Here is a 25,616-nt window from a genome sequence, read left to right as displayed (position 1 = left end):
TTTTTTTATTTTTAAAACATACACAGAACACATAGAAACACACACATATAAACATACACAGAATATCCAATTTTATAAAAATATAAATTTAAGTTTTCGAAAAAAAAAATTAAAAATTTAGGTTAATTGGTTTATTTATTTTATTTATTTTTTTTTAATTTTAAAAAAATCATAAAAAAAAAAGAGAAAAATTAATTTTTTTTTTTTTTAAATTTTTTATTTTTTTATTTTTTATTTTTTTATTTTTTAATATATTAAGAAATATAAATATTTTGTAAATTATTTATATTTATATAATTTATATTTAAAACATTATTAGTTTTGTTATATTAAAATATTTTATAGTTTTTAGTTTTGTTATATAAAAATGGATTTAGCAAGTTTACCACCAGCTTTAAAACCAATATTACCATATTTAAAACAGGCACTTCAATTAGAAAAACATGATTTAGTCATGGCTTATTTTTGTAGAGTTTATGCAGCAACTTTAGCATTAGATATTAAAAAGAAAATGGGTCCAGAGGGGTCGTTTTTAAGTGTTCCAATTGTTAAAATATTAGATCAAGGTGACAAAGTAAGTACTTACTTTTATCATTTGTTTGTTTATTACATTCATGAATGATATCATTTAGTTTGGCTTTACTAATATTTTATATTTCAATAGGATAAAGAAAAATTAGGATCAAAGTTAACTGATATAGCTGACGAAAGTAAATATGTTGAAGGATTTGCAATGAGAGCATTCAAATTTGCTGATGACCAAGATCGTGCAGGTAAAGCAAATAAGTAAATATCATTATAATATTATCTTTATTATTTAATAGAAAAATATTTTGTTAACATATATATATTATTTTTTTTTATTTTCTAAAAATTAGGGCCACATCAACTACATTTTATTCAGCATATTTATTTTTTAATGTTTTAGAAAACTTTGGTGAACCAAGTGAAGAGGTTAAATTAAAAAAGAAATATGCAAGTTGGAGATCAGTAGATATTAATAATGCTATTAAAAATGGTGTTGCACCATCACCACCACCGGCAATTGAAGAGCCTGAAAGCAGTGATAATGGTATTACAAGTCAAGAGGAGGATGAGTTAAAAAAACTCGAAAAAGAATTAGCAGAGTCTGCTAAGATACAAGGTTTCAATACTAATGGTTATGATGACATGTCAACTTCACCACAAAATAATAGTAATAGTAATAGTAATATGTCATCATCATTTGATTTTCCATCAGCACCAAAATCATTTGATTTTGATGAACCATCAACAAATAGCGATAATAATAATAGAAATAGTTCACTCAATAATAGTTTTTCATTTCCAACCTTCCCATCAGCACCAACTAATACCAAACCTGCTTTTCCATCATTCCCACCAACACCAAATCAATTAGGTGATAGTACAAATAAACCAGCTTTCCCATCATTCCCATCAACACCAAACCAATTAAGTGACAGCACTAATAAGCCTGCTTTTCCCTCATTCCCATCTCCAACAAACTCCAATAATAGTAATAAACCTGCTTTTCCTTCATTCCCATCACCAACCAACTCTAATAACAGTAATAGTAGCAATAGTAATAAACCAACATTCCCAACATTCCCATCACCAACAGATAATAGAAATAGTTCACTTGGTAATAGTTTAAATTTTCCATCTTTCCCATCACAAAAAAACAATGATATGTCAAATTCTCTTAGTAATAGTTTTAATTTCCCATCAGTTAGTTCAAAAGAACCAAGCTATAATGACGAAGAGTTTGAAATTAAACCATATAATAACAATAATATGAATAATAGCTATCATGAATCATCATCACCACCACCATACGAATTTAATAATAATAATAATAGTAACAATAGATCATCACCACCATCATATCAACAACAAGATTCACAACAAAACCAACAATTATTATCAGAAAATGAAGAATTAAAACAACAAAATCAACAACAATTACAAATTATTCAAAAACAAAAACAACAACTTGAACAACAACAAAAACAATTCCGATCATTTATGAACGAACTCGAAGAACAAAAAAAACAAAATGAACAATACCAAAATGTTATTAGACAACAAAAACAACAAATTACAGCAATGCAAATGAATGGTGGAGGTGGTGGTAACTTTAACTACAATCCAAATTTCGAACCAAATGAAGATCAAAAATCAGATGCTCAAAAATATGCTAAATGGGTTGTTTCTTCCCTCCAATTTGACGATGCTCAATCCGCTATTAAAAATCTTAAACTTTCTTATAAGCTTTTAACCGGAGTAGACCTTTAAAATAAAATAAAATATAATATAATATAATAATATTTATTTTGTATAAATAAAACATAATTCTTTAGATAAATATATTTTTTAAAAAGCTAGATTAATTTATTTTATTTGTGAATAAAATTTATTTTATTCATATTTGTTTTCGATGTTGTTTAATAATATGGTTGTTGGTATGTAGTTGTTGTTGTTGTAGTTGGTTGTACCATAACAGGTGGAGCAACAGGAATATATTGACCAGTTCTTTGGTCATAAACCATTTGTGGGGCAACTGGAGGAGGGGCAACACCTACTACTGGAGTATTGTATACTGTTGTGGTTGAATATTGAGGTGGGGGTTGAGGATGGTAATATCTTGGTTGTGTTGCTGCACTAGCTAACATACCAACACCAACACCAGCGGCAAGTGTTCCTAAACCTGATCTTCTTATTGGTCCTCTTCTCATTGGTGGTCCTCTTCTTCTCATTTTATTTGTTTTTTATTTCTATAATTTAAACTATTATTTAAACTTTATTTGTTTGAAATTGATTATTTAAATAAAAATATTATTATTATTAATTGTATTTGTCTTTAACTTGTTGAATAAAATGTTCTATTTTATATTTTAAAATTTGGGATTTTGAAAATTTCATTAGTTTTTTTTATTTAGCTTTTAAGATTTGAAATGAATACTAATTTGAAAAAAAAAATTTTAATTTATAATTTTTGAATATTAAAAAAAATTAAATTAAAATTAAAATATTAAAAAAGAAAAAAAAAAAAAAAAATTATAATTCCTTTATTAAGAAATAACAAATTATTTCAAAAAAAAAAAAAAAATTTTAATATTTTTATTTACTTTTTTTTTTTTCTTTTTCCTTTTTTTAAATAATAATAATGATTTTTTATTACTTTTAATAATGTTTTTGGTTTTATAATAAAGTCTTTTCAATAATTAAAAAAAATATCATATGATACATCTTTTTATAAAAATTGATTTCTTTTAAAAGAATTTTAAGAAAATATTTTTTAATTTTGATATAATTTTATACGATATGTAAAATTTAAAATCGAGTTATAACAACATAATTATTTTCGAAAATTCTTTACCTATTTAATTAAAACTTTATAATTTTTTTTTTTAATTTAATAATATTTTATTTTAATTATTTTTTTTATTTTTTTTTTTTATTTTTTTTTTTATTTTTTTTAATTTTTAATTTCATTTTTTTTTTTTTTTAAATAATAAATTGTAATAATCGATAATATTATTTATTGATTAGTATTTGTAAATAGAAAACTTAAAAACAATAGATGTCATTATATTTAATTAATCCGATAGAAAGTAAATTTTATAATAATCAATTATAATCACACAAAAACCCTAAACTAATTGGTTATTTTTAACAGAATCATCAGAAAATAATAATGCACAACATAATTTATTGGAACAATTTAACTTGTTTAAAACATTAAATGAATTTAATTCAAAACATTTATCATCAACTTATAAATCATATGTGAAAAATTTACCAGGCGATAATTATATAAAAAGAGAAAAATCAAAACATAGCAGTGGTAACCCTCAACAACCACAAGATCCAACAAACCAGCAACAGCAACAACCACAGCAACCACAACAGACATCACCACAGCAACAAGAACAAAAGCCCCCTACTGGTGGATTAACTAAATTGGTAGAGGGTAATATTAATACAGATGATTTTCAACAAGAGTTAATTTTATTATCATTGGATGATAGTCAGTTAAGATCGGCTTTTACATTACAAGATGGTGGCTATCAAAGACCAGATAAGAAAAGAGATAAAAAACATAGAGACAGAGACAGAGACAGAGATAGAGATAGAGACAGAGAAAGGGACAGAGATAGAGATAGAGATAGAGACAGGGACAGAGACAGAGAAAAAAAGAAAAGAAAGCATAGAGAAGGCGACCCTAATCTTGTTGATGGTGATAAAAAGAAAAAATCAAAAAAAGATCGTTCATCAGATCAACAGCATATAACTGTCGAGCATTAATCATGTCCATTACATAGTAATTATAAAAAAATAAAATAAAAGACCTCATCTTTTTGTAAATATAATAAAGAAACAATATTTTTTTTATAAATAATAATATAATATTGGTTTTTAAATTATTAAATTGCTTTTTTTTTTTAAATAATATTACATTGTTGTTTTATTTTTTTATTTTACTTTGACATATAATCCATTAATTCTAAGAGTACATTCGAACCAATGTCATTTAATAAACCTAATTTTACCAATTCCTTATGATTACGAGCCATAAAATTTAAGCAGAGCTTTCTTAATTTGGTCAATTTAAAGTTGTCAGCTTCTTTAAAGATGTTTACTACAGTTTCGCATTCTATACCCTCGGTGGCTTTGGATTCGCATACAGTTTTTAATCTTGGTACACAATAAAGATCAGCGAGATAGAGAATACCAATACAATTTTCCAATTCTACCAATTGCTCGTTACCACTATAGAGGAATTCTATTAAGGTTTTGAAATCGTCATGACGTTCATTGATTGTGATTTCTTTTTCATAAGTTTCTTTGAGGCCACTTGAAAATAATGATTTAAAGTATGGTGATCTAACTGAAAGAATATTACGATGTGCATGAATTTGTTTACCCTCAACGTTGAATGTGACATCGCTAAAGAATTCTTTGGCTTTGGTAAAAAGCATTGAAAAGTCCTCTACCAAATTGTCGCTTGGAATTGGCACTGGACTTGGAAAAGAGTATTCCCAAAAATCATTATAGATGCATGAATGATGTGTACCACCATATAAGAAAAGCTTTGGTTTACCACCACCACCATAGTTTTCAATTAATACAGTTGAATGTCTTCTTCTTTTTGGTGGCCCTTCTGTTATAATTTGTTTCCATTCGTCTTTATCGAAATCAAATGAATAAAAATCTCTTAAAAATCCTTTCTTTTTTGAATAACCTCCATAAACTAGCATTTTATCTTGAAAAACATTTGCAGAATGGCCAAATCTTGACTCTGGTATTAAAACTTCATTTGATGGTGTTGAATTAGTTGTGGTTGTTGTTGATGCTGCATCAGTGGTATTATTTACAGTTGTTGATTTATATTTTACTAAACTCCATTTTTCTTGCTTAATGTCATATCTCCACAAGTCTGGTGATGGTACATTGTCAGTACCATATCCACCATAGAAATAAATACATTTTCTACCGTCCATGTGTTTGTAGTAAACTGCAGAACCCAATCTACCCAATGAAGGGGCTGGAATCTGACGCCAGGTATTGGTTGAGATGTTGTATACTTTGCAATTAGTAAAACAATTTGAGGACATTTTTGAATTTGTATAAATTGTTTGACTACCACCAATAATATAAATTTCATCGTCTACAACCACACTACAATGGCCATCTCTTGGTTCGATTGTTAAATTTTCAGGATTGCTTGTTTGGTTTATTTCGAGTAAGGTCCATTCTTTTTCATCCAAATTGTATCTCCAGAGTTCGCAAAGAGTTTTAAAAACTTTAGCTGTTGCATTTGAAAAGAATGATGTTCTCTCGTCTTCATATACACCACCACCAAAAACATACATACAGTTTTCATGAATAACTGAGGTATGAACAATTCTATTTCTGAGTGGACATGCCAATGTTTGCCATTGAAAGCTTTCTAAATCTAATCTTAAAAAAGATACAAATCCTGGACTATTTGTATTTGAATCTGATCCACCATAGCTATAAATAAAATTCTTATAATATACCAATGTATTATCTGTGGGCGAAAGTGGGTGGTTTTTTATATTTTTAAAAAAAAAAAAAGATATTAATATTTTATTTTTTTTCAACTATAGTATATTATTTATACATACCAAATCTTGGTGTTGGTGTATTAGAAGTTGAAATAATTTTCCAATTAACTGCAGCAGAGTTATTCAAATCTATGTGAAGGCTTGATATTAAATTATTTGGGGATGAGGAATCTGAATTATTATTATTATTTGAATTACTCTCTCCTACTACTTCATTATTATTTATTGTTGAAGTTGACATTTCTTATTTTTATCTATTGAAACAGAAAACAATTATTTATTTATAGTGCAAATGAAATAGTTTAAATTTAAAAATAAAAATAAAAAATTTTAATTTATAAAAAAAAAAAAATAAAAAAAAATTAAATTATTTTTATAATAATTTTTTTTCAAAAATAAAAAAGAAAAAATTAAATTGTCACATATGCCACCAATGCTAATGCTGTTTAATTAGCTTATTAATTAAAAACACATACACAAATATTATAGTGCATTTATGACATACATATTTTGAAAGCATATAAAAAAAATAGAATTACTATCTCTATTTATATTATATATATATTTATTTAGAAATTATATATTTATTTTTTAAAAAAAAAAAAAAAAAGAAAAAGAAAAGAAAAAAAAAAAATAAAAAAAATTATTTTTTAAAATGTCATCAAAAAACGACGAGAAATCAATTTTTTTTTTATTTTTTAAATAAATTTTTATTATAAAAAATGAAAAATAATGAGGGAGAAATCTCAATTCCCCTCAGTGTAATTATTTCAAATGATAATAGTGCCGAAGATTATATTGATAATAATGAATTAGATAATATAAATATAGAAAATAACAATAGTATAATTACTAATGACAATAATAATGACAGTAATAATGACAGTAATAATGACAGTAATAATGACAATAATAATGACAATAATAACGAGAATAAACTAAATAAAAATAAAGTACCAACTTTTGCATATGTTATATTAGCAATTGCATTACTAACAATGTCATCATCTGGCACATTTCTAAGATCAATTAATGTACCACCACTATTAAAAGCTTCATGGCGTTTACAAAGCACATCAGTTTTATTATTTTTTGGCTTTGTTTATGAAATTGTAATAATTTATGACTATCATATTAAAATACTCCAAAAGATACCACCAACTATAATTAATAAATTACCACAGTTTTTAAAAAATAAATTAAATAATTTAAATAATTTTAATCAATTGGGTGATGAAGAAACTTTACAAAATCAAATAAATCAAGAAAATAACAATAACGATAATAGCAATAATAAGAGTACAGATAATAATAACGATTTTAATAAAGAAGAAATTAAATTAAAATTATTTCAACCTAAAACAATTATTCTCTTACTATCAACTGGGTTTATATTGTCAATACATTTCGCACTTTGGATCACTTCCCTAGATGAAACAACACTATCACATAGTTTATTATTTGTAACATCATCCCCATTAATGGTAGTCATTGTAATGTTAGTTAGAAGAATACCAATTTCAAAAGGAGAGGTAATAGGGTGTGTTTTGGGTTTTGTAGGTTTAATTGTAACTTTATTCGACTCATTATTTTTAAATGAAAGGGATCAAGATAATAGTGCCAGTAACAGTATCAGCAGTAGCATCGAAGGAAATAATGCAAAGGGCCAAACTCCAACATTTTATGGTGATATGTTAGCTTTACTTGGTGCAGTTTGTCTAGTATTTTACTTATTTGCAGGTTCTCATTTAAGAAAGTGGATGCCTATCTTTTGTTATGCCTTTACTGTGACATTTAGTGCATCTGTATTTTTAACTTTAGGCTCATTAATTTTCGAAAATAGACAAGGTAATGGTATATTTGGTTGGTTATCATCATCATTCATATTAGTAGCACTATATATAGCATGTAAGTATTAAAATTAATTAACGTAACCCATAAGAAAAAAAAATATTAATATATTGTAATTTAATTCAGTTGGTCCAGGGTTTTTAGGACACACAGGTATGAATTATGTTGTTAAATATATTGAACCTGTTGTTATTAGTGTAACATTGCTATTAGAGCCACCTATTGGTACCGTTATTGGTTATATCGGTGGGGTTGCTGGAGAATTGCCATCGTTATATACTTACTTGGGTGGTGTTTTAATTTTGGGTGGATGTTCTATTTGTACAATATCATCTCATTTAAAAAATAAAAATAAAAAATAAAAAATATAAAATTTAAAATATAAATAAACAATAAAACTTTACATATTAATACAACTTTAAAATTAATTTTTATCTTTTTTTTTAACTTTTAATGTACTTTAAATTTATATTTTAGCTTTATCATCTGATTCGTTATATAATTATAATGAGATCTTAACTCCATTATATTAGGTGAAAGTATAATAAAATTATAAATTTTTTTTTTTTTTTTATGAATGAAAAGGTTAATATTTTATATGTCATTTTATAGAGAATTTAATGAATTTTTCAAATCAGATTATATTTTTAATTAAAATACTCAATTTTATATAAAACATACATGTGTTTAAATTATCAAAAAAAAAAAATTTAAATTTTTTTAAAAAAAAATTATAAAATAGTAATTATAAAAAACTCACTCTTCTGAGTTTAAACATTACTATTTTTTTTGATTTTATTATATTTATTATATTATTTTTTATTTTTTATTTAATTTTTTTTTTTAATAAATTTATTAAATATTTTTTATTAAAAAAAAATTATAAACAAAATAAATTTTTTTTTTTTATTTTTTTCAAATTATATATTTCAAAAACAAATAATTTTACATATATTTATTATTTATATCACACATTAATAATCATAAAAATGTATAGTTTAATTGCTATTTTCTTAATTGTTATCACCATTTGTTTTTTATTATATAATAAAATCAAAAATAACAATAATAATAGTAATAATAATTATATTAATAATAATAATAATAATAATAATAATAATAATAATAATAATAATAATAATCAACAACAACAATATCAACAACAATATCAAACTAATGGAGATTTTAACTTCCACCACCAACCAAGAAATCAATATCAATCTCCACCACAACAACATCAACAACATTACCAACCATATGGAGATTTTAACCATTATCAGCAACAAAATCATCATTATCATTCTCCACCACAACAGACACAACCACCAATGAACCCATTTCAAAGCCAATATCAATCTCCACACCATCCACAACAAAATTACCAGCCATATGGATACAACAACCAGTATCAGCAACCAAATCATCAATACCAATCTCCACCAATGAATCCAAACAATAGCTTTAATAGAATTTCAAAGAGATCATTGGAAGCTGGTGAAAAAGAAATGGAGTCCAATAAAAAATTTAAATTTGATGATGAAAAAGGTAATTTAAATAAAGCCTATGGAATTTCAAAGAGATCATTGGAAGCTGATGAAAAAGATGAAAATTCCAAAAAGAAATTTAAATATGGAGAAATATCAAATAAATTTAATGAATTTTCTAAGAGACCATTGGAAGTAAATGAAAACAATGTAGATTCCAAAAAAAAATTCAAAGAAGATATTTTAAACAAAAATGGAATTTCAAAAAGATCATTGGAGGCTGATGAGATTGTTGCAAATTCAAATAAAAAATTTAAAAGTTGGTGATGATTAAATTAGAAAATCCTTAAATTAGAAAAGGAAATATAGTTTTTATAATTAGTTTTTACAAATAGATACCCATAGAAATTTTATACACCCAATTAGAAATCAATGGTAACTATTATTATTATTTTTAAATAATTATTTATATTTTTAAATATAAAGAAACTAATATTTTATTTAATATCTATATTATAAAAAATTATAATTTAAAGATTAAAAAAATAGTTTTTAAATAATTTACTCATATTTATTTTATTAAAGTCAAAAATTCCCTATTCATTAGATTCAAGTTCCAATAACTCATGGTGGTCATTGGGCAACCTCTTCTAACTTTGCAGTATGTGCATCACTTAGTGTAGGTTCCTTTCAATTAGTTTTAAATAATACCGGTTTATCTCTCCTAGTATATGGTGATACAGTATGGTATCCATATAACTTTCAATTTACCCAAAATTATGAGTTTCTTTTTATACTCCCAAAGTGCTTCTCCGCCTGTATGGCTTTAAAATACTCATTCATTAGAAGGTATGTAAAAAATATATAAATAATCATTATATTTCAACTAAATAATATACTTACCACTTTAAATAACTCATTAGGTTCCTTTATTAATATTCTTCCAAGTGGCTCTTATGGTTGTCAATGGTCAAGGGTAGATTTGGTCCAATTGTTTCAAACACCGTGTTATTCTTTTAATACCAGAAAGCTATATCAATAGATTAACCAATGGATAATACTATTTAAGTTTGCGCCTAAGCTAAAACACATCCAAAACCGTTACTATTAAAGCATCACATTGGTTTATTTCAAAAGATTATCAAGTATAACTATTCACAATTCTTAACAAAAGGTTTAAAAGTATGCATTGGTATTATTGGGTATGGTTATTCAAAATAGTGCAAGTTCAATGGTATGGGGTAGATTTGGCCAATTGTCTCCAATACCAGTGTTATGTCACTCATTCCGGTAAATCTATCAATTGATTAGATCCTGCAAATAATATTCTTAACAATTATATTACAAATGGTCGTGACTATTTATCTATGAACTCTAGAATAATAAATAGAAGCTATGGTATTTTATAATAATAATCCAATTTTGCTACACCAACTCTTTAGTATAGTCAATTGGAAGAATAGATATTAAACATAATGTTCGTGTTTAAAGATAGCGAATTAAGTAAAAACATAGTTTCATCATCTGCAATAAAATATATAAAAAAAAATTTATAAATTTTTTTTTAAATAAAATATAAACATTCAAAAATATCTTTTTTTTATTTTTTTTTTATTTTTTATTTTTTTATTTTTTTTTTTTCTCATATTTTCTCTAAAATAATGAATAACAATCAAATACTAACTCGTCAAAATCATCAAATCGATGTAATATGTGTGGGAAATAGAAAAGTTGGTAAATCTGAATTTTTAAAAAAATATTGCCAAGAAACCATCAATCCAGAATTTAAATTCCAAAGTATTGTAAAGAATGACAAATATTTTAAATTTAGGTTTTATGATGTTGAGGAATTTTATCCTCAATTAAATAGATATTTAGGCGCAATATTTGTATATGATATAACAGATCCTCAATCATTTGAAGATATAAAATCATATTATTACAAACATTATTTAAGATCAAGAAAAGATAACCTATATGTAAAAAACAATAAAGATTCAAACGATGAATATAAAGAAGACTACAACCAAAAGAATCATCAATTAAACCAAAATATAGACGATAATGATAGTAATAATAATGACAACATAGACAATAGAATGGACGAATTGTTCTTTAAAGTATTTAGGAATCTATATATAAGAAATCTTATATTCCAGTATGTAAAAAAAAGAGATATAATAGTAAAGTTTTTAATTGGTACAAAACTAGATTTAAAAAACAAAAACAAAATCTATAAAGATAACGGTGAAAGTGACACTGATGATATTAAAATAGAGATCAATTCAAGAGATAGTACAACAAACCAGAGATTAAACAAAAAAAATAAAAACAATAATTATATCGATAGTGATTCAACTAGTAACTATGTATCAAATGAATGTGCTAAAGAGTTTGCTGAAAAGATAGGAGCTAAATTTTATGAAGTATCATCGGTCGAAAATTTAGTTCAAATAGATCAAATATTTGAAGAATTAATAGAATTGCTGACTAAAAGATATGAAGTGTATGGGAGTGTGGACAAAAGAGAATCTTCATCAGTTGTACCACAGTCCATTTTAAGAAGTAGAAATAACCTTTCATCGTATTATTTTAAAAGAAAATGTATAATAAACTAAATAAAGGTTATAAAAATGTATATATTTTATTTTTTTTAAAGTTTATTTATTTATTAGTTTTTTTTACTTTTTTTTTTTTTTTTTTTATATTTAATTTAATTTAAATTATTTATTCATCATCTTCTTCTTCGGCATCTTCTTCGGCATCATAATCTTCACTGTTAAAATCATCATCGTCTTCATCATCGTCATTTTCAACATCTTCTTCTAATAAAACTGAGAATGGATCTTCATAAAGTTTGGAGAATTCATCTAAAGTTTCGACATCTGGTTCCTCAGATTCTAACCAAGAGAGGATGAAACTTGATTCTGAAAAGTTTTGCTTTCTCTTTTTATTTTTATCGTTCTTGTTTTCTGTTTTGTTGGTATTGTTATCGTAATATTCAATTTTGGTGACGTTTACTTTGACCTCTCCATTTTTATCGATGACATTTTCTTTTGAGATTTGTTTGTTTTTGAAAATTGAGTTGTCTTTAAAATAAAAAGTGATTTTCTTTGATGTGGTTTCGGCTTCTACATCGACTTTGTTTTCAACTTCCATATTAACGAGACAATCAACGACAGCTTGATCATTATCTGCAAAGTTATTGATCATGGATTGAGTGAGAATTGATGACCAAAATCCTTCAAAATCTTTAGTTTTACTTAATAATTCTGATCTTTTTTTAAATTGAGCTGCCATTTGTTCGGTATATTTATGTTCAATAGCTAACATTTTCTTTTTATTTTGTTCATAAATTTCTCTAATCTTTTCATTTATGGTATCTAATTTTTCTTGAATATCTTTTGGGATTTGTGAGGCTTCTGATTTTGATTGAGCTGATTGTTCACTTTCGTTAATAACTTTAACTTGTTTTTTGTTTGCCTTCATTCTTTACTTGATTTTTTTTCTTTTCTAAATTAAAAATAAACAATTAAAATGAAATTTAAATGATAAAAAAAAACGAAAAAAAAAAAAAAAAAAAAAAAAAATTTTTAAAATTAAAAAAAAATTAAAAATAAAAAAATTAAAAAAAATAAAAAAAAAATTATAAGCAGAAACAATTAACCTTTCAAAGACAAATATAATACCGAAATTAAAATAAATTGTTAAAAGAAAAATAAAAACAAACTTTATATATTGATCAAAATAACATGTATTCAATTTGATTAAAAATAAAATTAAATTTTTATTAATAACAGTTTAAAAAAGAATAAAAAAATTTAAAATGAAAATTAAAAAAAACAATTCAAATTCACCCGTTTACTTATACCATTGTGTTGTTCAAGGGCAACTATAAAACCACTTTTTTTAAAAACAATCAACACTATGTTTTTAGAACCCACGCTATTTTTTTATTTTTAAAACATACAAAAAACCAATTTTATTATCTCATTTTTAATAATTTTCAAATATAAAATAAAAAAATAAAAAAATAAAAAATTAAATAAAATTCCAAAAATGGTTTTTGATTATATTAAATTGATGAAAAAAAAATTATTATGAAATATCTTAAAACATTTTATCCGTTAAACTGGAGAAGTTGTTAAACCACAACAAATTCAAATTTAAAAAAAAACAAAAAAAAATAAAAAAAAAATGAAATATTTTTATTATTTTTTTTTTTCTTTTGTTTTTTTTTTTAATTTTTCGTTTAATTTACATTTTTATTATATTGTATATCACCACTTTATAATTTATATTAAATAAATAAATAAATATAATTTTATTATTAATATTCAATAAACACACCCACACAATAAATTTATTAATTTTTCAAAATAATAATTTCCCCCCAAATTTTTTTTTTTTTATATTAAATAATAATTAAAAATAATGTATGGTGCTCAATTCAAAAACTCTGCAGGTTTTAAAGATGTATTATTATTTTCATCCAACCCAGTAATGAACAGTTCAGCAGCAGGTACATCGGTACAACCAACTCTTGTAGTGCCACCAACTACAAATAATAATAATGAAAACCCAATTAAAATTACAACCCCAAAAAAATCAGTACTCAGAGATTACAGTAGTGGTCCATTAAGTGATGTTAAAAATCTTCAATCCATTTCATCCGATAGTTCATCCGATGAAGTTGATGATGAAAAAAATTTAAGAGTTTTACAAGGTTCACCAACCAGTAGCCCAGTATGTATTTAATATAATAAAATATGATATAATATTATAATATAAAATATTATTGTATACTAATTTTTATTTTACTTTTTGTAGAACTATAAAAGCCCAAAAAATAAAACTTTAAAACAAAAAAGAGTCAGAAATATTGTAAATAATTTACCAGCCATCAAATCTTTGGATGATGTTGTTAAATTACAAGAAGAGATTACTGAAAATAGAGATAAGATTTCAAGTTTACAACAACAATTATCACAATCACAAAAAGGTAATATTACCTAATAGATATATACACTAAAAATAATAAAATAACAATATATATTAATATTTTTTTATTTTTATTTTTTTTATAAATTTAGAAAAATTAAATATTGAAGAAGAAAAAACAAATTTACTTAAACAATTAAGAGACTTGGATGAAAAACAAAAGCAAACAGAACAAAGAGAAAAAGAAACTAAACAATTATTAGTAGAGTCTGAAAAGAGATTAAATGATACTATTGAATCATTACATCAAGAATTTGATCAAAAGATATCCAAGTTTAGAGAGGAGAAATCAATTACTGATAATCAATTATCATTGTTACAAGTAAAGAATAAAGAATCAATTGAACAATTAGAAAAAATTCAAAAAGAAAAACAAGAAATGTCAGAATTCCTTTTAAAAGAAAAACAAGTTATTGAAAAACTTGAAGAGGTATTAAAACAAACAGAAAGCTCCAACCAAGAAACAACCTCAACATTAAACTCTACTGTTGATCATTTAAAGAGCACTTCAAAAGAGTAAGAATTTTTCATTACAATACCACCCCATTAATATTTTATAAAATAATTTACTAATTGGTTTATTTTTTTACTAGTTTATTTTTTTCACAATGTTTATCAATTAAATTGGATTTATTAATGAGTAATAAGCCATGCAACTTATCAACACAAGAGCTTTGGGAACAAGCTGAAAGACTTAGCTCATCAAGCTATACTAAATGGATTACAAATAAATTTAATGAATATCAAAATAATTTACCACCACAATCACCAATTAAATCTGTTTATACAAATAAAAATGCCACAACCACCACCACAACCACCACAACAACATCATCCAACAAATCACCAAAAAGAAATAACAAAAAGAAAAACTAATTATTTTTATAAAACACCCAATTTTAATTTTATTTAATTTATATAAAAAGAAACAGAAAAAAAAAAAAAAAAAAAAAAAAAGAAAAGATTATTATAACATAAACTTAAATAAAAATTTAATTATTATTTATTTATTAATATAAAAAAAAAAGGTTTTTAATATTTAATTTTTTTAATTACATAAAATTAAATATGGTCTATAATTTATTTATTTATTTAACTTGTTTGGTTCTTTTAGTTACAGTTGATTTCTTTTCTTTTTCATCTTCAGATGATTCAGATTCAATGGATGGTTCATCCTTTACTGATGATTTTTTAACTTCTTTAACTGTTGAGGTGGTGGCTTCAGTAGTAGTTGATGGTTGTTGTGGTTTTGGATTAGTTTTTTTTGATGGTTTAATTAAACAAAATACGAATGGTAAGATGATTGTGCTGAAGGCGACAATGTAGAGCATTGGGTTTTCATCAGCGGTAGCTTTGAAGAAATTGAAATAGTCAATAGCAGTTTGGAAGATATTTGATGATTGTTCTAAATTTTTAGCTTCTTCAGCTTCTTTAGCGAGTTGTCTATCAAGTTGGACTTGATGCTTTGGTTTCCAGAGTTCTTCGATGACTTTTTTGGCTTCTTCTTTGTTGTGGGTGATAATAAAGTTATCAAAGAGGATATCTTTTGACATTGTCCAGATTTCAACACCGATGGCAGTGATTGGGTCGACGATATATGGGTTTTCGACTTCAAAGTAGTTTGGATTGTCAATTTGTTTTGGCTTCCATTCACCTTTGTATGCTGGATTGGCAACCATTGGAGCAGTCCATAGACCTTTGTATTCTGGATTGGCAACTAATGGAGCTTCCCATTCACCATCATCTTCGACGTTCCATTCTTCTGGTTGTTTTTCGTCTGGATCGGCAATATATTGTGGAATAGTTTCATCCCAATCATCTGGTCTAACAGCATTTGGATCTGGAATTTCGGCTTGGTCAACCCAATCACTTGGTTTGCTGTCAGTTGGATCGTCAATTTGTTTTGGTGGATTGAAAGCTGGAGTGAAGGCATCGTGGAAATTACCATCTAAAACGGATTCACCATCAACAAGAATTGAGAAAGTGTTGTCTGGTCTAATGTGAAGAGTGTAGACATGTGAAATTTTATCAGTTCTAACTGGTGGTTTGGCAGTGATTAATTTCTCTTCGTATTCTTTAGTAATTGGGTTTTGGTGACGAACAATGAAATGAATACGATTGTTTGGGTTGCAAACATCTGGACCAAACATAATGCTGTATGGAGTATCGGATTTAACTTGATCAGCTTCAAATTCTTTTTCACTTTCAGAGTATAACTTGACGTATGAACCACCACAAGTGATACCTTCTTGGAATTGAACTTCATATTGTACAATTAAATCTTTATCTTTATTTATGATTGGTTTGTTTAATTTTGAGGTGATTGCATATTTCTTTGCTAATTCAGTGAATACCATTGATGTATCATTTGCATCAACTGGGTCATTAGCGGCTTTGAACTCAATTACACCACTGTAATCAGTGTTGCTTGATTTTACCCATTTATTATCTTTACTTACATCTTGAAAATCTTCAAAAAATAATGTATCTTTTGATGGGGTAAATGATTTACATAAATTAAAAACTATTGATAAAATTAATAATTTTAATAATAATCTCATCCTTGATTTATATTTTAAATTTTATATAAATATAAAATATAGAACTTGAAACAAATTAATTTAAAAATATAAAAAAAAAAAAAAGTGTGAAAAAAAAAAATTTCAAAAAATTTTTTTTTAAAAATTTCAAAAAAAAAAAAAAAAATAATCATCATCATCAACAAAAATCATAATAAATAAAATTATTTAAGTTTGGGATACTTATATATTAGTTTTTACTCTTTCAAAATAATATAGTTTTATTTATATATATATATTTAATTTGATATTTTTTATTATTTTTTTTTTATTTTTATTTTTATTTTTTTTCTTTTATTATTTTTTATTTTTTTATTTTTTTTTCTTTTATTATTTTTTAATTTTTTAATTTTTTTTTTTATAATTTTTTTTTTTTTAATTTTTTTTAATTTTTAAAATTTATAATTATTAGAACACTGCAACATTGTCGAAACCACCTCATTCACTTAAATTATTTATTTGTTTTTTATATTGGAGAATCAATTATTAATTTAAAAGTGTTGTAGTTATATATATGTTATATATATATAATTAATATTATATATTAATCTAAAAATATATATTTTTCCCCATTTTTCACCATTGTTATAAACACATACACACTCATATACTGTATTGTTTGTTCGAAAAATGGAAAAGTTAAAAAGCTTACTATCAGTAATTGTTTCTGATTTGAGAACAATTTCTCAAGAAGGTAGAAATAAGTTTCAGAACATTAAAGATGTCTCTGAAAGAGTAATTTTAACCATCAAATATTTAGAGGAACAAAGCACAACTTCAGAGCAATTAATGCAAAGTATGTATTCATATTTATTATATATTTTTAATAATGGCTGATATTAATATTTAATTTTAATTTAATAGATTTAAAAATTAAAAGTGAAGAAATCATTAAACCATTTTTAATGGCATTGGAAACTAAAAATCAAAAAATGATTTCCATTGCAATCGGTTCAATATTAAAGTTAATTTCCCATTCATCAATTTCAATTGTAATATAGATTTTTAGATATATTTAAATATTTAATCATATACTAATACCCCTTTTTTTATTCACAGAATTCATTACCTTTAATTTTAAATAAAATGCAAATGTTAATTGATGTTGGATCAGATGAGTCAGTTCAATTAAAAGTATTACAGGGTTTATTGGTATTAATAACAACTATGGGCGATATTCATGATGATACTTTATCACAATGTTTGGTTTTATGCTTTAGATTACACTGCAGTAAAAATATATCAATTCAAAGTACTTCATCAGCAACTTTACCACAAATCATTAGAATTATTTTTGATAGAGTTTCAGCAGAAATTAAAGAGTCTACTAATATTCCAACTACCTCAACCACACCACCAACATCAGACGAAAACAAAGATGATGGTACCGATAAAAAAGAAGAACAAAAATTAGAAGAATCAAAAGAACAAAGCGAAGATTCAACAGCAACAACAACCGAAGCTGAGCAAAAAGAATCAACCACTACTACTGCCGAACAAATAGCACCAACTTCAACAGCATCATCACCAGCAACACCATCAATTATACCAGCTAATATTAATAAATCACCAGTTTCAACATTGAAACCAGCAGCCAAAGATGCATATTTACTCTTACAAGATTTGTGTTATATAACAGGAGGAGATTCACCAGAATGGTTACCACCTGCCACTACAATTTCAAGATCATCAGGTTTAGAGTTTATTGAAATGATTATTTCAGTTCATCACGATATTTTCTTTAAGGTAATTAATTTTTTGTTTTTATTTTTATTTTTATAATTTTTATAAATTTTAAATATTAACTTTTTTTCTTATTAACAGTTAAACGAATTTAAATATTTATTAAAGGATAAAATTTGTCCTTTATTAATTAAAAGTTTCAAATTTAAGATGGATTTCTATCATACAGTAAGATTAATGAGAGTCATCACTCAATTTATTTCAAAATTTAGTCAAATTATGGTTACAGAATCAGATGTGTTGTTAACAAGAAGTATCAAAATGATGGATAACGAAAACCCAATTTGGACCCAAATTTTAGCATTAGAGTCATTTAGAGTTTATTCTGAGGATCCAAATCTTTTAAGACAATTCTATATAAACTATGACAAAGATAATAATTCAGCCAAAATTTTTGAAAATATGACTATTACAATTGGGAAATATATCCAAAATTTTTATAATCTAGATTCTTCATTATTCACATTAGTAAATACATCAAAGAATAGATTGTAAGTTAAATGAACTATTATATTTAATAATTAAATTTATAAAATAGTTTTATATTAATATATAAATTTTTTTTTTTTTAGAATCGATTTATTATGGCAAAATGAACCACCTCAAATTAAAGAAAACTATATTATTTCAGTTTGTACTGAATGTATTAATGGAATTGTAAATGCAGTTTCAAAGATTAATAATCCAGATATTGAATGTGATAATGAAATATTTCCACAAATGGCAAATTCATGTTGGGTATCTATTTTAGGTGCAATTTCATTGTTATTAAGTAAATCAAATGACGAAGCATTAATTCAAATGGTATTAAAATCACTTCAATCCTTTACAAATACTTGCGGCGAATTACATTTATCTGGTCCAAGGGATGCTCTTTTAACATGTCTTTGTAAAACTACCGTATTACCATCATTCGAATTATTAAACTCAAATAATTTAAATTTAAATCAACCAGGAAAAGAAAAAGAAAAAGATAAAGAAGGCAATAAAGAAAGTAATAGTGGTAATAGTGAAGCTTCATCAAATAGTAGTACCCCACAATACTCATCTCAAAATAGTAATAACAGTAACAACAATAATGGCAATGGTAATGGCTCATCACTAATGTTTGAAGATAAATTATCCAATTTCTATCCAACCACTAAAAATATTTTATCAGTTAAAATATTATTTAACATTGCTCATTGTATGGGTTCCGTATTGGATGAGTCATGGATATTAGTTTTGGAAACTCTTGAAACATGGAATAGATTTTTCGAATCTTTCTTAAAGAAAAAAGAAAACTCGACCTCTTCAACATCAGCAACACCAAATTCAAACGATATCACCTCAAGTCCAAAAGAAATTTCTAGTCCAAGAAATATTGGTGAAGTTCCTATTTTAATGAATTCTATGGATAATTTATTCAAATCAAGTTCACAATTAGACATTAGATCCCTTCAATATCTTTTAGAGGCATTAGGTAAACTTTGTACAAGTTCATTCAATTTGAAATCATTCAATTCTACCCCAAATATGTTTGGTATTACCAAATTAAAAGATACTGCTTTAGCAAATCTTTATAGAATCGATAAAATTTGGCCAATGATTTCTGATCACATTATTGATGCTGGTAATCATAGAAATTTACAATTTAGAAAATATTCTGTCGAGTTTTTAAATTCTATTATCAAATCTACTATTTCACTTCAACAAAATAAAAAAGATAAAGAAAAAGAAAAAGAAAAAGATTTATCCTCATTACAATCACCAACTTCAGATGATTTATCACAAACTAATGAAAATGAGGATTTAAAAACAACCGCAATAACCACAACCATCACTACAGAAAGCGATAATAGTAATCAATCATCACCAGTTTCAATTGCTGCAACTACCGTCACCACTACAACTAATTATGAATCAATTGATTTTGAAAAAGAATTACAATTATTAGATAAAAACCAAATCCAATTAGAATTTTTTATTACAATGGAAGAGTTATCATTTTCAACATCAAACGATACTAAAGAAAAAGTGCTCGAGTCAATTTATATTATTTTATCAAATTCAGGTCAATCCCTTACAACAGCATGGCCAATTATTCTTAGCACATTATTAAGAATGTCCAAAGGAAATGAAAAGAGATTCATTACCTTATCATTTTCAAGTTTAGAATTGATTTGTAACGAGTTCCTTTCAAATCTTACACCAGAATGTTTAGCATTAACAATTGAACTTATTGAAAGCTTTGTATCACAAAAATCAGAAATTAATAATAGTTTGACTGCATCATCAGGTTTATTATCAGATTTAACCTATTTCTTAGCCAATGAAAATTCAATTAAAACATCAAAGTACCATGTTAGCGATGGAAAAGCATCAGATCCAGTTTTAGAGGCTCACAAACACACATCCAGTAAACCATCAATTAATCAACGTATTTATCCTTCAATTTCAGAAAATTCACCATTCTTCAAAGATAAGACTAGAAGTTTAATCGATAGAATGTGGTTATGCGTATTTAGCTCAATGAAAACACTTAGTATTGATTCAAGAGCTCCAATTAGAAACGGTGTAGTTGTCATATTTTTCCAAATTTTAACTACATATTTCCATTTATTCGAAAAGGATTTACTAGAGATAATACTTTGGGATACTTTATTCCCATTACTATCAGAGATTAAGTCATTTTCAGAAAAGGCAGATCAGGAAAGAATAGATTCCGATTTAGGTAGTGGTGTTAAATTATTAGTACATCACAGTAGAAATACTGCTCAAAAGCAATGGGATGAAACTCAAGTATTATCAATTGGTGGAATGGTTAGAATTTTTAAACAATTTTTTGATACTCTAACAACATTACCATCATTCCTTCGTTCATGGGAGTGTCTATTGAACCATTTAGAAACCGAATCAAAATCAACAAGTAAAGAGGTATCACTTTCATCACTTTCATTCCTTCATGAAATTGTCAACACATCATCAATTATTGATCCAAGCCATCCAGAGCTTAGTGAATCAATCTGGGAAACTCTTTTACGTCTATCAAAACTTTTCGATCAACAACCATCATCATCCAAAACACTTTCAGTTTATATCAAAGTTTTTACAGATCTCTTTAATAAAACTCGATCACAACTCGATCATCAACAAATGAATCGTGCATTAGGAATTATTTTCCCAATGGGTATTTCAATTGGCGACTCATCAACTGACCTTTCAAATCCACAAACTCATGCTATTCAAATCATTAAATCTTTACCACCACTTAGCGAAGATATTTTCCCTTCGATTATTGGAGTATTGTTAAAATATATTTCAATTGGAATTAACCAACCATTCACACCAAGTTCAAATTGTGATTTTATTTTCCCACCATTAATTCAAACAAAAGATTTAGTTTATTATTCAACTATTACCGAAAAATCGATCGAATTAATTTATGAATTATTTTCACATCAAACAACAACAGATTCAATGAGATCATTGGTTTTCGAGGATATTATTAAAATGTTTGGTTTTTCAATGCTAACAAAATATACTAAATATCATTCAACAATTTGGAAGGTATGTATTTAATTTATAATAATATTATTATTGTTATAAAATTTGTTTATTAATAATATTTTAATTTTTATATAGTTATCAATATCAAATTTAATTAAAATTTTACCAAGTGGTTTATTAGCAATTAATTCAGATTCAAATTATTTAAATGATATAAAGAGAAATATTATTTGGACAGAGTTGATAGACTCAATTCAAACCTTTATTTTACACGAGAGACCAAACCATCCAATTTCACCAGAAAAAAAATTAGAAGAAGACAAATATGACATTGATTTAATTAATGCAATCTCTAAAGAAATGGTAGGGTTTTCAGGTATTAAAGTTGAACGTGTTTCAATTATACGAGATAGACTTGTAGAAATTCTTCAAGAAGGTTCAATGCTCTCGGCTCATGGTCGTGAAAAAGTTGCTCAATCATGTTACCAAAATATGTTTTCAATTTGTTCAAAAGCAGAACCATCAAATCCAGAATCAATTGAAATCGCTAAAGTAGTATTACCTGTTGTTTTAAAGCGTTGCAAAGAAGTTTTACAACGTTTTGTTATAGACGAAAGACAATCCGGAAGCTATCCATTACCAAGATATCGATTATCAGAAATATCTTTTATCCTTAAAGAAATTTATGACCTCCAACTCCAACCAGGTGTTTATCACAATAATAATCAAAATTCAATCATCAAACCAGAATGTAAAAGACCTCATTTATTAGAATTATATCCAATTCTTTGTGATTGTATTTGTACTTCCGAAAAAGAAATTAAGGAATTATTAAAAAATATTTTTATAATTGTTTCAAAAGAGTTTTTAAATATTAATTAAAAATATATAATAAAATAATTAATTATTTATAAAATAAATTAAAAAAAAAAAAAAAAAGGAATTTATATTTGTTTATTTGTTTTTATTTTATTTGTTTTTAAATATTTATTTATTTATTTAAACCTATATTTTAATTTTTCTATAATTAATTTAATTTTTTTCTAATTAATTAATTATTTATTATTTTTTTTCATATACAAAATTTTGTTGAAAAACTGGAGTTGATGATGAAGAGTTTTGGTCAATAGTGTTGTTTGAGGTGGTTGTGGTTGTTGTGGTATTTGTTGGTGGTGATATATTAGATCTATTAAAAATTGATTTAAAGTTATTATTTGAAGATTGATTGGCATTTTCATTATCATTTGCATTTAGGTTTTTAATTTGGTCGGTAATAGTATCAAATGATGGTAAACTTATAAGACCTTTTGAAAGTATATTTATATTGTTTTCAATTTGGGCTTGAAGATTTGGATCTAATTGTAAACCAGTTGGTGATGTGGTAGTGTTTGCGTTAGCGGCACCAGCAGCAGCGGCAGCATTCTTTTTTAATAAATTACTATGTTTCAAATCTACTAACTGGGTAGTAGATTTTCCTAAATCATAATCACAGGAGTAAGCAACCCATTCTATTACACCCTCTTCTACATGTTTACTAAAAAGATCTTTGAGCTCGTTGACAATCTCTTGTTGAGAGAAATTCTTTTTAGATGGATGGCTGTTAATTTCTTGTTGTTTTTTATCAGAGAATTTCTTTTCCAATTTTTCTTGTTCTTCGATCAATTGAAGTTGTAACTGTCTTTTTTCTTCTTCGGAAAGTTTTGCTGTCAAGGGTTGACGTGGTTGTGGTTGTGGTTGTTGTTGTTGTGGTTGTTGTTTAACTGGTGTTGAGTCTTTTTGTTTTTGTTCGTTAACTAATTGGTCAATTACCAATTCTAAATTACCACTGCAAACCATATAAAATCCTTTTAATTCATATTCGTGAAAAGCTGTACCAAAAATATCTCTTAATGTTTGTATATCTTGTTTGAAGTTTGGGAATCTCGAGAAATCTAAAGCTGATTGTTTACTATTAGGTGAATTTTTATTATCTATACTATTATCATCGCTTTCCTTATCCTTTTCGTCCTTGACTTCCATAAGATCTTCTGTTATATTTTTTTCAAATGAAAAGTCTTCTTCCTCTTCTTCTTCCTCTTCGAGGAAATCATCCATTCTATCAAAATCATCTTGAGTATTTGTTGGGTGTGAGTAAATACCCTTATATCTTCTTTTGGTGAATGTTTTCATCTCTTGTTGTTGCAATTCTTTTGGTGTTGTAAAAGTAGTCTCGTCCTGTGGGAACGATGCAGCTCCAGTCATCACTAAACTTTTTTCTGCAAAGTCATGTCTCCTTTGGAGTTCATTAATAGATGCTTCAACATTCCAATCGTACTTGTTTAATATTTTATAAACATTTTGATCTTTTTCTAATAATGGAAACATTGATACTACTAATTCGACCGTCTCTAATCTTTCTTGAAAATTTAATACCTTTTTATTATTCCCTCCATATGGTTCAAATCTACCTAAATGATTCTCTTGATCTGTTTCCTTTTTATTTTTATCTAAACTATAATCTCTAATAGATGGTAATGAACTATCATTATTTATTGGTTTATCGTTATTTATATTACTATTATTATTTGTATTATTATTATTATTGTTATTGTTATTATTATTTTTATTGTCTAAATCATCATCATTGGTTTCAAATGTTTCTTCTTTTATATCTTTATTTTCCGTTGAAGTTGTTGTTGTGGTTTGTATTGGAGGTGATGATGAGTTCATTATTTAATTTTAAAAATACAACAAATTTATATAAAAGTAATATTTAAGTATATTATCTATTTGTTAAAAGTAATATTATGTATGTATGGATGAATGATTGTGTTTTATCAATGATTATAAAATAAAATTAATAAATATATAACAATAATGATTGATAGAGTTTTTATTAATTTAAGGAAGTATAAAAAAATTAATTATAGATGTACAAAAAAAAAAAGAGAAAAAAAATTAGAGGTATTTGAAAATTAAAAAAATAATAAAAAAAAAAAAAAAAAAATAAAAAAAAAATAAAATTAAAAATTATTTTTTAAAAAAAAAAAAAAAAAAAAATGGAATTTATAAATTAAAAATTATAAGAAAACTGAGCTATAAATATAAATAAATTATAATTGTTATTATTTGATGGAATATTTTATATATTGAACAAAATTATAACTATAAATATTAAAATTAACTTTATAATTTTTTAATAATTTTATAAAATTACATTTTTTTGAAAAAATAAATTAAATTTAATTTATTTTTTATTTTTTAATTTTTTATTATTTTTCATATTTTTTTTAATTTATGTAAATTAAAGTAATAATTTTTTTTTTTAAAAATTAAAATAAACAAATGTTTAAAATTGTAAATCTAGTATACAAGTAATTCATCCTTTGTTTTTTTAT

At 25.0% G+C, this 25,616-nt stretch overlaps 13 protein-coding genes across 13 annotated transcripts; 7 read left to right on the top strand and 6 right to left on the bottom strand.

Moving 5' to 3' along the window:
• Positions 1 to 367: 367 nt before the first annotated feature.
• DICPUDRAFT_148752 (uncharacterized protein) lies at positions 368 to 2,295 on the top strand (the record flags this gene model as incomplete). Its single annotated transcript, XM_003284883.1, has 3 exons — positions 368 to 574; positions 665 to 786; positions 879 to 2,295. The coding sequence occupies 3 exons, from the start codon at positions 368 to 370 to the stop codon at positions 2,293 to 2,295; spliced, it is 1,746 nt and encodes a 581-aa protein (XP_003284931.1).
• Positions 2,296 to 2,444: 149 nt separating this feature from the next.
• DICPUDRAFT_75869 (uncharacterized protein) lies at positions 2,445 to 2,756 on the bottom strand (the record flags this gene model as incomplete). Its single annotated transcript, XM_003284855.1, has 1 exon — positions 2,445 to 2,756. The coding sequence occupies one exon, from the start codon at positions 2,754 to 2,756 to the stop codon at positions 2,445 to 2,447; it is 312 nt and encodes a 103-aa protein (XP_003284903.1).
• An 815-nt stretch (positions 2,757 to 3,571) lies between these two features.
• DICPUDRAFT_96870 (uncharacterized protein) lies at positions 3,572 to 4,308 on the top strand (the record flags this gene model as incomplete). Its single annotated transcript, XM_003284882.1, has 2 exons — positions 3,572 to 3,614; positions 3,680 to 4,308. The coding sequence occupies exons 1-2, from the start codon at positions 3,584 to 3,586 to the stop codon at positions 4,306 to 4,308; spliced, it is 660 nt and encodes a 219-aa protein (XP_003284930.1). The 5' UTR covers positions 3,572 to 3,583.
• Positions 4,309 to 4,421: 113 nt separating this feature from the next.
• DICPUDRAFT_45776 (uncharacterized protein) lies at positions 4,422 to 6,356 on the bottom strand. The gene is made up of 2 exons (XM_003284854.1): positions 6,153 to 6,356; positions 4,422 to 6,055 (listed from the first exon to the last, which is right to left on the bottom strand). The coding sequence occupies exons 1-2, from the start codon at positions 6,331 to 6,333 to the stop codon at positions 4,482 to 4,484; spliced, it is 1,755 nt and encodes a 584-aa protein (XP_003284902.1). The 5' UTR covers positions 6,334 to 6,356; the 3' UTR covers positions 4,422 to 4,481.
• Positions 6,357 to 6,814: 458 nt separating this feature from the next.
• On the top strand, positions 6,815 to 8,305 carry DICPUDRAFT_148748 (uncharacterized protein; the record flags this gene model as incomplete). Its single annotated transcript, XM_003284881.1, has 2 exons — positions 6,815 to 8,000; positions 8,070 to 8,305. 2 exons carry the CDS (start codon positions 6,815 to 6,817, stop codon positions 8,303 to 8,305), a joined length of 1,422 nt encoding a protein of 473 aa, XP_003284929.1.
• A 627-nt stretch (positions 8,306 to 8,932) lies between these two features.
• Positions 8,933 to 9,754, top strand: DICPUDRAFT_75865 (uncharacterized protein; the record flags this gene model as incomplete). The annotated part of the gene is made up of 1 exon (XM_003284880.1): positions 8,933 to 9,754. One exon carries the CDS (start codon positions 8,933 to 8,935, stop codon positions 9,752 to 9,754), a length of 822 nt encoding a protein of 273 aa, XP_003284928.1.
• A 1,334-nt stretch (positions 9,755 to 11,088) lies between these two features.
• On the top strand, positions 11,089 to 12,045 carry DICPUDRAFT_75864 (uncharacterized protein; the record flags this gene model as incomplete). Its single annotated transcript, XM_003284879.1, has 1 exon — positions 11,089 to 12,045. One exon carries the CDS (start codon positions 11,089 to 11,091, stop codon positions 12,043 to 12,045), a length of 957 nt encoding a protein of 318 aa, XP_003284927.1.
• A 109-nt stretch (positions 12,046 to 12,154) lies between these two features.
• Positions 12,155 to 12,916, bottom strand: DICPUDRAFT_148745 (uncharacterized protein; the record flags this gene model as incomplete). Its single annotated transcript, XM_003284853.1, has 1 exon — positions 12,155 to 12,916. The coding sequence occupies one exon, from the start codon at positions 12,914 to 12,916 to the stop codon at positions 12,155 to 12,157; it is 762 nt and encodes a 253-aa protein (XP_003284901.1).
• A 945-nt stretch (positions 12,917 to 13,861) lies between these two features.
• DICPUDRAFT_148744 (uncharacterized protein) lies at positions 13,862 to 15,304 on the top strand (the record flags this gene model as incomplete). Its single annotated transcript, XM_003284878.1, has 4 exons — positions 13,862 to 14,173; positions 14,258 to 14,429; positions 14,521 to 14,944; positions 15,022 to 15,304. 4 exons carry the CDS (start codon positions 13,862 to 13,864, stop codon positions 15,302 to 15,304), a joined length of 1,191 nt encoding a protein of 396 aa, XP_003284926.1.
• A 90-nt stretch (positions 15,305 to 15,394) lies between these two features.
• On the bottom strand, positions 15,395 to 16,072 carry DICPUDRAFT_91410 (uncharacterized protein). The gene has a single exon (XM_003284852.1). It carries the CDS (start codon positions 15,979 to 15,981, stop codon positions 15,517 to 15,519), a length of 465 nt encoding a protein of 154 aa, XP_003284900.1. The 5' UTR covers positions 15,982 to 16,072; the 3' UTR covers positions 15,395 to 15,516.
• A 160-nt stretch (positions 16,073 to 16,232) lies between these two features.
• On the bottom strand, positions 16,233 to 17,020 carry DICPUDRAFT_91409 (uncharacterized protein; the record flags this gene model as incomplete). Its single annotated transcript, XM_003284851.1, has 1 exon — positions 16,233 to 17,020. A coding segment is annotated over exon 1 (756 nt), but the record flags the coding sequence as incomplete, so codon positions are not given.
• Positions 17,021 to 17,637: 617 nt separating this feature from the next.
• On the top strand, positions 17,638 to 23,161 carry DICPUDRAFT_93806 (uncharacterized protein; the record flags this gene model as incomplete). The annotated part of the gene is made up of 8 exons (XM_003284877.1): positions 17,638 to 17,803; positions 17,872 to 17,999; positions 18,067 to 18,391; positions 18,455 to 18,753; positions 18,832 to 19,241; positions 19,323 to 20,590; positions 20,672 to 22,299; positions 22,375 to 23,161. 8 exons carry the CDS (start codon positions 17,638 to 17,640, stop codon positions 23,119 to 23,121), a joined length of 4,971 nt encoding a protein of 1,656 aa, XP_003284925.1. The 3' UTR covers positions 23,122 to 23,161.
• Positions 23,162 to 23,301: 140 nt separating this feature from the next.
• DICPUDRAFT_75859 (uncharacterized protein) lies at positions 23,302 to 24,948 on the bottom strand (the record flags this gene model as incomplete). The annotated part of the gene is made up of 1 exon (XM_003284850.1): positions 23,302 to 24,948. One exon carries the CDS (start codon positions 24,946 to 24,948, stop codon positions 23,302 to 23,304), a length of 1,647 nt encoding a protein of 548 aa, XP_003284898.1.
• Positions 24,949 to 25,616: the final 668 nt, after the last annotated feature.

The sequence above is a fragment of the Dictyostelium purpureum genome (assembly GCF_000190715.1).
Source record: "Dictyostelium purpureum unplaced genomic scaffold DICPUscaffold_34, whole genome shotgun sequence".
Taxonomy (NCBI): domain Eukaryota; phylum Evosea; class Eumycetozoa; order Dictyosteliales; family Dictyosteliaceae; genus Dictyostelium; species Dictyostelium purpureum.
This window is presented reverse-complemented; position numbering and strand designations above follow the sequence as displayed.

Excerpts from the sequence above, each read along its gene's own strand:
- DICPUDRAFT_45776 (XM_003284854.1), bottom strand. The coding sequence starts at position 6,333 with ATGTCAACTTCAACAATAAATAATAATGAAGTAGTAGGAGAGAGTAAT. Across the intron at positions 6,056-6,152 it reads TACACCAACACCAAGATTTG|ATAATACATTGGTATATTAT; the intron begins GTATGTATAAAT and ends TTTCGCCCACAG.
- DICPUDRAFT_91410 (XM_003284852.1), bottom strand. The coding sequence starts at position 15,981 with ATGTCAAAAGATATCCTCTTTGATAACTTTATTATCACCCACAACAAA.